This window comes from Puntigrus tetrazona, chromosome 25 (assembly GCF_018831695.1).
Source record: "Puntigrus tetrazona isolate hp1 chromosome 25, ASM1883169v1, whole genome shotgun sequence".
In the NCBI taxonomy this organism is placed as follows: domain Eukaryota; kingdom Metazoa; phylum Chordata; class Actinopteri; order Cypriniformes; family Cyprinidae; genus Puntigrus; species Puntigrus tetrazona.
The window spans coordinates 16,785,573-16,800,202 of NC_056723.1; the positions used below are offsets into that span (position 1 = coordinate 16,785,573).

At 40.8% G+C, this 14,630-nt stretch overlaps 1 protein-coding gene across 1 annotated transcript in view; it reads left to right on the forward strand.

The window, feature by feature from the left end:
- tjp1b (tight junction protein 1b) overlaps window positions 1-14,630 on the forward strand; it is a 101,207-nt gene that overhangs the window by 83,991 nt on the left and 2,586 nt on the right. The window contains 17 exon segments of the mRNA XM_043227762.1: window positions 223-331; window positions 1,675-1,894; window positions 1,986-2,170; window positions 2,346-2,441; window positions 2,521-2,603; window positions 2,723-2,933; window positions 3,160-3,260; window positions 4,208-4,561; window positions 5,653-5,889; window positions 9,404-9,495; window positions 9,497-10,331; window positions 10,776-10,867; window positions 11,292-11,513; window positions 11,596-11,735; window positions 12,735-13,158; window positions 13,237-13,454; window positions 13,737-13,880. Coding sequence (XP_043083697.1) covers window positions 223-331; window positions 1,675-1,894; window positions 1,986-2,170; window positions 2,346-2,441; window positions 2,521-2,603; window positions 2,723-2,933; window positions 3,160-3,260; window positions 4,208-4,561; window positions 5,653-5,889; window positions 9,404-9,495; window positions 9,497-10,331; window positions 10,776-10,867; window positions 11,292-11,513; window positions 11,596-11,735; window positions 12,735-13,158; window positions 13,237-13,454; window positions 13,737-13,880 — 3,763 coding nt within the window.

Below are 14,630 nucleotides of genomic sequence, written 5' to 3' on the forward strand. Positions count from 1 at the left end.
ATCTCGTTCCTGCCAAACGAAACCTCTTTCACTTCCTCTCTGGGTTTTTCCAACATGACGACTATGCTTTATATTCAGAACATTTGTCACCTTCCCTTTCTCGCAAACCTCACCACACAGTCACACTTTTTACAAACCTGTCTTGAAACTTTCCTTTCATTCGTTAGACCCTTTTAGAGAGGAGTTTTTGTTCTAAATGGCTTTTCATTAAACCCTTTGCAGGTAAACAATGTGGATTTTGCAAACATCATCCGTGAGGAGGCAGTGCTGTTTCTGCTGGACCTGCCCAAAGGAGAGGAGGTCACCATCCTGGCCCAGAAAAAGAAAGATGGTGAGGATCATATGTCGGCTCTTAATTTATGAATCCTTGTTCGTAAAACATTAAGCCCAAAGTATACATTGGCTCTCTGCTTTCCACAACGGTCAACAAACAATGAAGTCCACATTTTCATCCACAATAGTGTCCTGCACACAGACCATAAGTGAACTCAAGCCTTTATACTTTCCTTATGTAGTACATCATTAGAATTTGGGAATCGAAAATCCAATTATATACTGCCTATCAATCTTTTTGTGTGTGTGGTGAAAAGGGGCAGTTAGAAATGTATTTGTCTTTTGAATCATTCTTTCAAAAGCACTGATTAATTTAATCAAAATTCAATGAGATTCTGTTCAGAATAGTGAGAGAAATACAACCTTGATTTAAAAAATTAAATACAGTTTGTACAGAATCGTGCAGCTCTTTTTTTGCTCTTAACGGCTCTTAATCGACTCCAGTTTTTATCTAGCTGGCTGATTTTGAAAAAATTTTTAAAAAAATTTGCGAAAAGAGACTCAGAATAAATATGTTTGACATGTAAATGTTTCTTTTAACCACATTGGAATTGAAACAAGGCATTGATTAAGAATCGGAATCGATAAGAAGATTCGTAATTGGTATTCAAATTGATACAATTCAAATGATACTTAACCTTATACATGTTGCACTTCTGGAAAATGTGACTTGATTTAGGACAGTATTTGGTTTTGGTCAAGATTTTAAAGTTTGTTACAACAATGACTAAATAGCTATTTTTGGTCAAAAAACTAAAGTAGCGTCACTGGACAAGCGTGGTAATAAGATAACAATGATAAGATAATTAAACCAATAACATAATCTAGCTGGTTTCTCCCTGAATATTGTTTTACTCCGAACTGTCCTGATGCAAAATCCTATCCCCAATTTTTAAATGTGTGAAAATGTATCCCTTATTATTATTATTATGCTTTGTTAGCCAGTTTGCTGTATGATAAACTAGAGGTATTAGAAATACCTCCCTCCTTGATTGTAAATTCAAGATGTATCATAATGTCTAGATAATCAAGAGATTTTTAGCACTAGCTTAAGCTAGATTGACTGAAAACAAAAAAAGGGAAATGTTTAATTACAGCGTTTTAGCTTTGTAATATGCAGAAGGTGCGAGGAGATTCTGAGGAGGGATAGGATATTGCACTACGTCATAAATTAAACCTAAAGAATAAACCTTATATGCTGATCCACCAAGATGGTCAGACTGATCTGGTAGACACTTGTCAGACTGTCTGATAAACTAAACCCGATAAGATAAGCAAAATACCTCCTTCAAGAACTGCAAAAAAATAATGCTATAAAAAAAAAATCTGTTTGCTTCCCAGTGTATCGCCGCATTGTAGAGTCCGACGTAGGTGACTCGTTCTACATCAGGACCCATTTTGAGTACGAGAAGGAGTCTCCCTACGGCCTGAGCTTCAATAAGGGGGAGGTCTTCAGAGTGGTTGACACCCTTTACAACGGCAAACTGGGCTCTTGGCTCGCCATCCGCATTGGCAAGAACCACCAGGAGGTGGAACGAGGCATCATCCCCAACAAGAATAGGTGCATAAGCTATTATTGTACTAGTTTGCATTGATTCATGTTTTTAATATGTAGAGTTGAAGTTTAAGCTGCCGTTTTATGTTCTCTGCAGGGCTGAGCAGTTATCAAGCGTCCAGTATACTCTCCCAAAGACTCCAGGAGGAGATCGGGCCGATTTCTGGAGGTTCAGAGGCCTGCGTAGCTCCAAACGCAACCTGAGGAAGAGCAGAGAGGACCTTTCTGCTCAACCCGTCCAAACAAAGTTCCCTGCTTATGAAAGAGTGGTGCTTCGAGAAGGTAGGCCGCTGTTAGTTGCTATGGTTATTTCAGGTTTGAGCATCTATTTTTGAAGCTCAGCTAATCGTTTTCAGTTTTTCTGTGGATGTTTGCAGGTAGTATTCTAATAGACTTGCATTGAAGGACAATGTTGTGTAGATGTCTATTCAACCTGTTGTTTCTCCTGCTTAAAAAGCTGGTTTCTTGAGGCCGGTGGTCATTTTTGGGCCTATTGCGGATGTTGCAAGAGAGAAGCTGTCCAGAGAGGAGCCTGAACTCTTTGAACTTGCAAGTAAGTTCTACGTAATTAGATTTTTTTTTTTTTTTTTAATATTAAGGAAGTATAAAACATCCTTTTCTCTTTCCCTCAGAGAGCGAACCCAGAGACGCAGGCACAGACCAGCGCAGCTCTGGAATCATCCGTCTCCATACCATTAAACAGATCATTGACCGGGTGAGTGTGGACTCGGATAATTTAGTTAACTGCCATTCCATCTGCTCCGCTCTTGAGCGGAGTCTCTCAGACCCTGCAGAGACCCGGCTGGTGTTTCACCATTGTGTTTGTGCTGCTAGGACAAGCATGCCGTGCTGGACATCACCCCCAACGCTGTAGATCGTCTGAATTATGCTCAGTGGTACCCCATTGTGGTGTTCCTGAATCCCGACAGCAAGCAGGGTGTCAAGAACATGAGGACCAGGCTCTGTCCCGAGTCCAGGAAGAGCGCCCGGAAGCTGTATGAGCGTGCTCTCAAACTGAGAAAGAACAACCATCACCTTTTCACCAGTGAGTCGGAATAATATCATTAGTCTTCTATCCTTTTGATTTGTTAGTTTTTTTTAGTCCAGAGAACACAAAATGAGCAATTTTGAAGCATGTCCAGGACAATCTAGTCCATATAATGAATGAGACCTTTTGCATGCTTCAAAAGTGCCATAAAAGCTGTTTTAAATGCAAGCACCGCTTGTGTTCAATTTGTAGTTAACTAAATTCTGGCTCCACTTCCTTTTAGCCACCATCAACTTGAACAACATGAACGACGGGTGGTACGGCGCTTTGAAAGAGACCATCCAGCAGCAGCAGAACCAGTTGGTCTGGGTCTCAGAGGGCAAGGTAAGCTTCTCTAATTTTGTGGCTCATTATCTAAATGTTTCTTATTTATCTAGAGCCCCATTCTCCTATCTCACGATATCTTCATGTGCATATAGTCAGTGAAGCCGCTTCTTTAATTAGCAGTAAATCTCCATCTTAACTGTTTTCAAGTGGAGTGGCAGTTAATACACTGAACCCGATATTTTTGTAGTTTGTCAGTGATCTACGACTCTGTGTATTAACTGCCACTCCACTTGAAAACAGCTGATGGAGATTTACCGCTAACCAAAAAAACGGCTTTACTGACAAGATGTGCGTGAAGATATTGCTCAGTATATTGTCCAGCTCTAATTAGGTATCTGTAATTATAATTGGTGGTTGACTATTATATCAATAAGACCAAATTTTATTATTATCGGCATTTGCTTTTTGAGTTTTTCTGTTTACCTAAAAAGTGTTGGAAACTGAAACCAAGAAAGGATTATTTAAATGCATTTGTAACCTATGTTAACCTATATATAAACAAGGCTATTATTGCCATTGATTGATTGTGTTTGGCAAGGTTGTCAGATGAATTTGGCTTTCTATTATTAAACTGTATAACTGAGTAATAATACACCTACAGTTAAAAAATGTATTCAAATCTGAATACAGCTCTGAATATGATACAATAATTAAAAAAATTTTAATATTGGCTGATAAATGATATTGTACAAATTATCCCTAAAACAATTTCTGCTTCAAACAATATTTCTTGTCGTCATTTAATTCATTTATTTGGTTAGTTCCCATGTAAAACATTCCATCCGCTTACTATATTGGAGAAAAAAAACTTTGACGAGCAAAACAGCAGTCCAAGCGTTTGATGTGCATTAGTTTCCACTCTCACCCATCCATCATTTCATTTCCACTGCTGTGGGTCGTCAAACTCATCCTAACCATCCCTCCCTTCCCCTCTCCACATGCAGGCAGATGGCGCTCCTGACGATGACCTTGACATCCACGACGACCGCCTCTCCTACCTCTCGGCGCCGGGCAGTGAGTACAGCATGTACAGCACCGACAGCCGCCACACTTCCGACTACGAGGACACCGATACGGAGGGCGGGGCCTACACCGACCAGGAGCTGGATGAGACTATGAACGATGAGGTGGGTCTGCCCAGCGAGCCTGCCATCACACGCTCGTCCGAACCAGTCCGAGAGGACCCGCCGGTCATCCAGGACGCGACTGGCTACCCCAGCTACCAGCATGCTGTGCCGCAACCGGAGCCGGTCAACCGCATCGACCCGGCCGGGTTTAAGATGGCAGCGCCTCAGCAGGTAAAGAACATGAGTACCATTGTGTGTGTGTGTTGATTTACTTTTACTGTTTGTTTTATTTGGGTTATTTCTGCTATGCAGGGCTGTTAAAACTCTCTTAACTTCAAAAAAATTTACGTACTTGTGTTGTAATTTACAAAATACTAATTATAACATGTTCACACACTTGCCTGTAAGCGTGATGTACTCTCGCTTTTAAAAGTGCGGCAATTCAGCAACAAGCAGTTGTTTGCTTTTAGTTGGTTTGAGGTTTTATTATATTATATAAAATTGTCACTAGATTACAGTCAGACAGACCAATTAATCTAACAAAACAAATCATAAAATTCTATATAAAATATTCATGCTTGCTGATGTTTGTGCAGATGTCACATCCTGGAGGATAATGTTAATTGGCTTTTTAATTATAAAGATATAGAGAACACTGAAAGAATGAAATGTAGACACAGGGAAAATTGTGAAAAAATATATACATAATAATTTCAATAGATTTTAGTTTGTTACTAGTGAATACTATTTGTCAAAAATAACATCTGCTCAAAAGACATTTTATATTTCTTAAAATAAACCCCTGTAGTTTTGAAATTGAGATTTATTAGGATTTATTATACATGTAAATGCACAATTTAAAAACCAGACAACAAAACATTTGATAGATTTTCTGGCACTTCTTACTAATATGGTTTCAATCTGTTTGAGATTAACATATTGTTTAATAAAATAGCAAATATATATATATCTCTCGATGTACTGCATAGTAGAAATTGCCATATAACTAAACAAAAAAAAAACATTCCTTCCTTTGCTGCATTATGTGAAATGTAAACCTGTATTTTCTGCCCTAATAACATTTTAAACTGCATATGCAGCAGGACTGGACCACTACCTAGTTTCTGCTTCCTGTAAAGCTAAAGACACTATTTTACTCAAATGCACACTTGAGTTTGTATAAGCAGGTGATATTCTTTACCAGACAATCTCTTATTCAGCTGTCAGTAGCTACCAGTTAGCCTGGTTAAGGATGCTTTGGTGGTTGTAGCTGCTAGTGTTAGCCGGTGCTGTGTGTAACCTCTTTGCCCCGTACTCCACAGCAAGCAGAGGCCGCTCTGGCCTCGCCGCCCCCTCCCTCCGCAGCGGCAGCAGCGCCCCCTGCTGTCCAACCCACCGCGCCACTAGCGGGTACGAACCCAGAGGAGCCGTCTGGCACCCCTCAGGCCGACTCCCTTAACAGCCCCGTCCCCGTTGCCGACCCCCAGCCCGAACCTGAGCTCGCTCAGCCCCCAACACACGACCCCCACCAGTTGCTTCCTCCTGGCCCAGATCCAAAGGTACCAGCACCACCGGAAGCTGGACCCGCTCCCGGCCCGGTTCGGCCCGGTTCAGCCCAGCTCTCTTTCTCAACCTTGCCTGTGTCTGTCACTCTTTTCTTTGACTCCTCCCACTCCACTGTCTGCATGAATGCTCCGCCCACCCCAGGTGTGTGCTGCGTGTGTTCCTCTGCAACTGGCACACATGCACCACAAGAGGACGAGGGCCCGTTGCATAAGTAGAAGTGCAGTCTCCTCACATGTTGCCTCGTACTTCCTCTTGCATGGCTCCTAATTTATGACGTTTCTTTCAGCTTGTTCTGTCTGTAGTAGGGCCGGGCGATATACGTGACGGCTATTTGTAACGGTACCACTTTGCGAACGTGTAGCCGTTTTAACGCACTTTTTATTTGGTCGATACATTCACGAACCTTTTTCCTCTCAGTTGTCTCACTATTCACACTTATTTTGGAATTCTGCTTTTATATTTTGCACTTGGGAGTTTTTATTTCTTTCGCTATATACCGTAATGGTAAAAAATATCGGCACCCTTGCAATTTCATCAGAAAATACAACACTTCGTTCAAAACATTTTTCAGTTGCAAAAGTTTTGGTATTCGCAACTTTTTGAGAAAACAAAAGTGGTGTAAAATTCCAGTAGAGATTCCAGTTTTGGGGGGGTTCCACCAAATATTAAGTTAAGGGTGTCATTAATTTTGTCCAGTGCATTTTTTGGGTTCCGTGTGGAATTGTATCAAGTTTGACTTTTTCTTCGGTTATTTTGTGTTGTTTCAATGCAGATAAATGAATAAACATGCGAGTACCGAAACTTTTGCAACTGCAACGATTTTCAGACAGAATTTCAAGGGTGCCGATGTTTTTGGCCATGGCTGTATAAATATAAACTGGGAGGAAAAAGTCCAAATTGTGGAATATAAAATCTCTCAGAACTGTGATTTTAAAATAATGTAAACTCTGGATTTCAAGGTATAAATGCAGAATTGTAGGGCGAGTGTGAGATACAGTCCTCATTTTAAAACGAAAATGATCCCCATCTACTCTGGCGTTTTCACTGTGTTTCAGAAACGATTTTCGTCTACACTACACAACCCAAAACGCATGGCACATGACCATATATGGAGGTGCAACCGTAAATATGTATAGGTAGATTCCCTATTATTTAGATCACGGATGCGTCTACGTGCTTGCTGCGGTTGAATGGGGAATCTGCCTGAACATATCTATGGATACAGGAACGAGCATGCTGTTGTTGTTTACACGGTCGTCAAAGGATACGCAGAGTGAACGCCATTGTTTTCAAGTCTTTATTTTGCTCTGTTTACACTGAAATGCTAATTAAAACAGGATCTGCAGCGTTTTTAAAAGTCTTGCTTGAAAACACAGGAGTAGTGTAAACAGTTATGCGTTTTAAAATAAAAATGTAAACGTAGCCATAAATTCAGAATTGCAAGGAAAAAGTGTTGGCGTTTAAAATGACGCTATGACCTTTTTAATTTTTTTTATTGCGCGGTGCCAAAACAAATCTGAACTGCAGCATGTAAGCTCAAAATTCTGAGAAAAATTAACCTTTAGAATCAATAGAAACGTATATATAAATCAGAATTACAAAAAAAATGCTGAATTGTGAAATTAAAATAATTCTTTTTTTATTCCGTAGTATCAACAGGCTTTCGTAGAAAACATCATTAATAACATAAAAACATAATTATATTTTATATAATTAATCTTTAATTGTGGAATTGAGTTTTAAGAATTTAAAGTCATAAAAATTGTTATTTTCATCAAAACAATTCACTCATAACTAATTCAGTGATTTAATTTTTATCATCACTTAAAATGTTCACATTTTTATAAGATATAGATTTTAAATGTATTAAAATGCTTTGGTAAACTTTTTGCATATATTATTTATTTTATTGTATATTGCTATTGTTTGCACCAACATAATTTCATTGGAATAATTTCCCACTTATTATTTCTGTTTTTAATGTATTATTCATTTAGTGCAGATCACTTTGGGGAAAAACTAAAACCTTGGTTATTTTCACTGCGTTTTATTTATTGAATCATTTGAATGAATGAATCCTATGCTGTTTGAAGTAATAAATATATGAATCTTTTTTTCAAGCTGTATCGCCTGGCCCTAATCTGTAGTGATAGCCGTGACGGTAGCGTTTGGCTTTGACCTGAATCACACCTGTACAGACGGCCGCTAGATGCACTGTAGACGTCTCACTTAATTGCAAACGGATCCTTTCCCTGATTTGCAAGAATGGATTTCTGTAGTTGCATGTTCATTTAACCTGCAGACAGTACTTACAGCAATGTAAAAGGAAAACAACTGGACTAATCCTGCATAATGTCTTCATAACCGATGCTTCTTTTCTTAGATGAAGACGTTATGTACGAGCTTCTGTGATTATGTTAAGTTGTCTTATAGGAGGCGTTTGGACCTTTTACAGCTCTACTGTCTTCAGGCTATACTTTGAAGCTTGAGAAGGAGCCTTTCAAACAATGAATAAGACATCCTTAAAGCTCCACTTGGACCTATTATAAATTTATTAGATTTTGTTAAAGATGAGATGATCATAGAAGTGTAACCAAGTGGAGGTGCTGTACATGTTGAAGGGCTTCTTATCAAACTGTAGAAATGTAGAGCTGAGTAGCAAGTTGGAAGGGTGCTTGTTTTTATTGCATAGTGAATTAATTCAGTTTGTTTCTGCTCAGGATTGAGTTTAATTTCAGTGCTTGCAAGGCATATTTATGTATCCGTCATACATATAACGCCGTAATTAATAATTGAGCACCAATAATTATCATAAGCATCGAATCAGCACATTAGAATGATTTCTGAAGGATCATGAGAATGAAGACTGATAGCCTAAATTTTGCGTCAGAAATGTTTGCAAGTTGAGGGGTAAAAAAATGGAACATGTTTGATTTGTGCTCAAATAGATAAATAGATGTAGTCATGGTTATCACAAGAGACTTCTTGATAGAGAGAGAGAGAGAGAGAGAGAGAAAATTTTCCATTGATTAAAAACGATTATTGATTATTTTTAAAACAATATTTTTTTTTTTTATCTTTATAGTTGGTGATTTAAATTTTATTCATAATATATTTGTTTTTAAATTATTAGAAGGACAGAAATATTAAAATGAGCTTGGTTTTAACAATGTTTTTGGTTCTAACCATATTTATTATATGGTTTTATAAAACAATTTCAAAGCCAAAAACCTGACCTTCCCGAAAATCATACATACCTTCTTTCTTTTTTTCTTTTCTTTCTTATTTTCAAACTGCCTTGCAAGCACTTACGTTTCCTTACGGAAATGCTAATCTAGCACTTAAATATTTCATTACAGCTAATTTGAAATATTTCACCCGTTTAACTACCCTCGAAAACATCTCAGATCTGTTTCGTGAGCAGGTTGCTTTGCACAGCGTTCGTATCTCTTTTCCGAGCCTTTCCGTTCGGCCCGTCTCTCACGGCTGACGTTCTGTCCCTCACAGATGTATAAGAAGGATCTGTACAGCGTGGATGAGTCGGTGCGAGTGAACCACGGCGTGAAGCCTCCCCCTCCCCAGCAGCAGCAGCCTTTAGGCCCCCACCTCGCTCTCCTACAGCCACCAGCCCGTGTACCAGGACCAACAGCCATACCGCCAGTACGAGCACCCGCCTTATGGCTACGACGGGGGCGGCTACGCACAACCAAAGCCTCACAACTTCGACCCGCACCTGCACTACGACAACCGTGTGCCTCACTACAACGAGCAGTGGCCCGCTTACGACCAGCAGCAGACTTCGCCCCAAGCGCCGCCCGCGTCCGGCTACCCTCAGGCCCACCAGCCTCCTCCTCCTCCTCCTCCGCTGGGCTACGAGCCCCGCTCTCCGTACGAGGACGGCCCGACCAGGGATTTCAGCCCCCCTCAGTCCCAATACGATGGCGTGTCGCCGATGGGCTACGATAACCGCCCGCGGCACGCTAAACCCACACCGAATCGCTACGAAGAGCCGCCTCCTCCTCCTCCGCCAGTCTCCTACGACGCCCGCTCGCCCTTCGAGTCCGACCCGCACGGATTCCCGGGCGGTGCACATCGCTCCCCTGATCCCCCGAAGCAGTATTACGGGGACGCTGCGTTGAGGCCCTCGTACAACCCGGGAGCGCCGAGCAGGGCGTATAAAGCGCCGCACGAGCCCATGATGAACTCTGAACCCCCCGCTCCGCCTCCCAAACCAGAGGCCGTCTTGTCTCCAGGAGAACCGCCTCACCCCGTGGCTCCCAAACCATTGCCGCCTCCGCCCAGAGACGACGACGACGACGATGAAGACCCTGCCATGAAGCCCCAGTCTGTGCTCAACCGGGTCAAAATGTTCGAGAACAAGCGCTCCGTGTCTGTTGACCGAGCTAAGGATACGCCGGAAGTCGCGGGAATAAGGGTACGTTACCTTTTGATTCTGTGACCCTGGACCACCAAACCAGTCAGTTTTTTTTAATGCATCATCTGAAAACTGATTAAATGAGCTAGGATTGGACAATTAGCCGAGAGACAGGGTGTAAAACTAACCTTAAAAGTTGTCTAAATGAAGTGCTTAATGCACATTACTAAAGAAAAATGTAATTTCTAAATAAACCAAATATCTTTAATGAACATGATCTTTACTTAATATCCTTATGATTTTTAGCATAAAAAAATCATTCTGACCCATATGGCTATTTCTACAAATATATACCCGTTACTTATCACTGGTTTTGTGCTTCAGGGGCACATTTAACAGAGTTTTCCATTGTTGGTAATAATTTCAGCACGGCTCAATATCGTAGTGTCAACTTTTGCACAGACTAGAGTGCTAAATACTTTGTGGATGTACTTTCATCTTCAGCCCACAGATCTCCCAAAACCTGTGAGCACACCTGGTCCTGTGCTTAAAGCCAACTCTCTCAGCAACCTGGAGCAGGAGAAACCCTCTTACAGGTACAGCCACAAACAGTTTTCAATCCTTGTGATTTGATGTTCAAAAAACATTATCATCATCGGTGTTGAAGCATGGTTATTATAGTAACGAAGACTAAACTACGAAACATTTACATTACTAATAAAATGAACTGAAATAAGTTAAATCAAACAAAAATATTTCAGCTAGTTAATAAAGGGATAAAATTGACAGTTTTTTGAGTTAGTATAACTTAACATGCTAAATTTCGAATTTGAATTGAAAAATGAATTCAAACATTAAAAACAATAAACACATCTAGACATTTAAGAAAGCTATTTTTAAGTAGAAGTGCTAATGTGATGCTGTAGTGCCCTCTGCTGGTTCCGTTCTGTTAAAAAACACATTAGATGTTGCATAACACAGTTAAGATTGCTAATTTGTTTCTGTTCTTTCTGCTCCTAGAGCCCCGGAGCCCCAGAAGCCTCAGCAGCGTGTAGGGGACGACGTGATCCGCACCAACCACTACGACCCAGATGAAGATGAAGAGTATTACAGGAAGCAGCTGTCGTATTTTGACCGCCGCAGCTTCGACAACAAGCCCATGAATCAGCCCAACACCGGAATCAACCGCTTCCATGAGCCGCCCAAACCTCCTCAGCCCCAGATCGCATACCCCTTCACCAGGTACCGGCCGAAACCACACATAACTCCTGCGTGTTGATGACGCTCTTGTGTATATATCTCTTTCACACACTTTCTGCTTCAGGACGGAGTCTGCGGAGAAGGTCAGTCCTGTGGACAAGAGGTACGAGCCCCTGCCGCCCGTCAACCCTTCACCTGCTCCATACAGCCAGTCCACGCCTGCTGCTCCGCCCACATCCCTGCCCAAACTCAGCAACATCGAGGGTAAGAACGAGGCTGGAGCCTTCAGCTGTGGTACCTCTGGCTTTCAGAAGATGCGTTTAAACAGTGATTAAACAGACACTGAGGTGGAAATACTGAGAAATCGTCAGTGTCATGCGTTTTATTCGCTATCTTTGTTTTTTGGAAATTGCCTGACTCTGTGCCTGATTCCATAGCTTTAGTTATCCTAAATACATATGATGTTAAATATACTATATTATTGCATAATTTTAGTAGACAATTTTTTTACACCATAAATAAATTACATTAAATATTAAAAATTTGAAATCAAAAATTATTTATGTGTATCGTAAATGCACATAAATAATATTTACGCACTTGCTGGATAATTTTACAAAATGAAAGGTTTTTTTTTTGTTTGTTTTCTTAGATTATAGATTGTTTACTCCATAAATAATGCAATTAAACACACAAAAAAATTTGGCCAACAAGCCCAACTCCTTTTAAATATTTAACTTTAATATTAATAACCTTAAATAATTAACCTTTAATTATAGCTAGCATTTTATGTATACACAGAAATAAATTTTCACACATAATTGTGGATTACGTATTGTTGGGGATATATGGGCAAACGTGAAAAAATATATAATTTTTAATTATAGATTTAATTAAAGAATAATTTTACAACCTTCTACAATTTTTTTTAATTGCATGTCAAACGTCAAATTGCAGAATGTCTGAAACGAATGCGTTTATGTATAAAAATTATAATTTTGTTTTCAGTATGGTAATCAAGTACATAAACTTTATCTATTATTAAAAGATACTTTCACACCATAAATAATTCAGTAATTTATTACAAAAACAGAAGTAAACAAGTAAAAAAAGTCTAGATCAAATTATAAAATATATATTAAAAAAACATTTAAAAACTAGTAAATGAAAACGTGAATAAGCAGCACTCCCTTGCATAGTGTATATATTGTATATATTGTCCATATATTAAAAAGTCAGAAATCTTTCTCTCTGATCTCACAGTGAACTCGTTGCCAGATCCTCACAGCTCTCCCAAAGCCAAACCGGACCTGTCGGCTCTCAGAGCTCCGGGCCGAGACGACCCCATCCAGACCAGCTACCTGCCCCTCAAGTCTTCTATCAACGGCACGGACGCCCCTCCCAAAACGCTAGGCGTCCCAACCAGCTACAACCGCTACGTCCCTAAGCCTTACACCAGCTCGGCCAGACCCTTCGAGCGCAAGTTCGAGAGCCCCAAATTCAACCACAACCTGCTTCCCAACGACACGCAGTCCAAACCCAGCGTCAACAACAACCTGAAACCTCAGATCTCGCCCCAGCCCCTGGACGCAGACAGCGGCGTCGACACGTTCACCCGCACCATGGACAACAGGCCCAAGTATCAGCACAACAACATCAACGCCCTTCCCAAGGCCGTTCCCATCAGGTACCACGATGAAAGAGCAGCAGCCAGAGCTGGATTTATTGCTTCTGTTCACTAAACCACTCGCTGTCTGTTTTCTAGCCCTAGTGCACTGGATGACGACGAGGAGGACGAAGGTCACACGGTGGTCGCCACGGCGCGAGGCATCTTTAATTGTAACGGTGGGGTGCTGAGCTCCATAGAGACGGGAGTCAGTATCATCATCCCGCAAGGAGCGATTCCAGATAGTGTGGAGCAGGAGATCTACTTCAAAGTGTGCCGAGACAACAGCATTCTGCCCCCTCTGGACAAAGAGAAAGGTCTCCCTCTTTGTTGTAAATTTAACTTAATAGTTTTTTGAGCATCATGTCAGTATATTAGCCTGATTTCTGAAGGATCATGTGACACCGAAGACTGGAGTGATGATGCTCAAAATGCAACTTTGATCACAGGAATAAATTGCATTAAGAAAATTCACATATAACGCAGTTATTTTAAATGCTCTTAGTCTTTCACACTCAAGTATTGAATTTTTTGAGCCCAGACTTTTGAACGCTGGTACAGTTGTTGAAGCTGACTGATGCCCGTCTCTGCTCTTCTAGGTGAAACTCTGCTCAGTCCTCTGGTGATGTGCGGCCCTCATGGTCTGAAGTTCCTGAAGCCCGTGGAACTGCGTCTACCACACTGTGCGTCTATGACCCCTGATGGTTGGTCTTTTGCTCTAAAATCCTCCGACTCCTCGTCGGGTACGCTGTCCTTTCTCTCTGTCCTATGATGGGTCTTTTGGGATCGGGATTGAGGCTGTTTGGAAACAGCGATTCATCTTGTGGTGTCCTTTCATTTTCCGGGTTCTCTGATTTAACATTTCACGCTGGTCACATGCTTTCGCTGTGTGATCTGTGCGCTTGCTTTGCTTCATCGTTTTATCACCGGTCTTAATCGCAAATGCACTTGATGTCTCTTTAGCTGTTGTTCATTCACAATTAACACATGTGATATTGTTAAATGTGACTGGAACAGACACACGTCATTGGGAGACGACCAGGAGCGAGCCCATCTAAAATAGCACTCTCTTTGTGCGTACATGCAGGAGTCACTCCTGATTTTGTGATGGTGGTGATATGGATGTAGATAAGAAATATAATGAACCCGTTTGGCATTTGCGGTCTTTAACAAGCTCTTTCTAGATTGGGTGTGACACCCATTTATAAATAAACTCTGTGTGAACAGAACTGGTTTCTAAATGGAGCAATTGGGTTACTCTCGGGATAGTTTTGGAAGCACATTTAATTTCATTTGCAGGACTGAATCTCTTAAATTATTGTGTATGAATGCAGGAGTCACTTCTGATGGCAGTAATATGGTTTCTTGTGGCTATAAAAGTGAGGTGGATGCCAGCAGATTTTGGTTTTATTTTTGTATCCCTTTTTTTTTTTTTTTTTTTTTTTTACAAGAGTCAATTTGGTTTTCACACCCATAGCCGAAGTGTGTGTGTG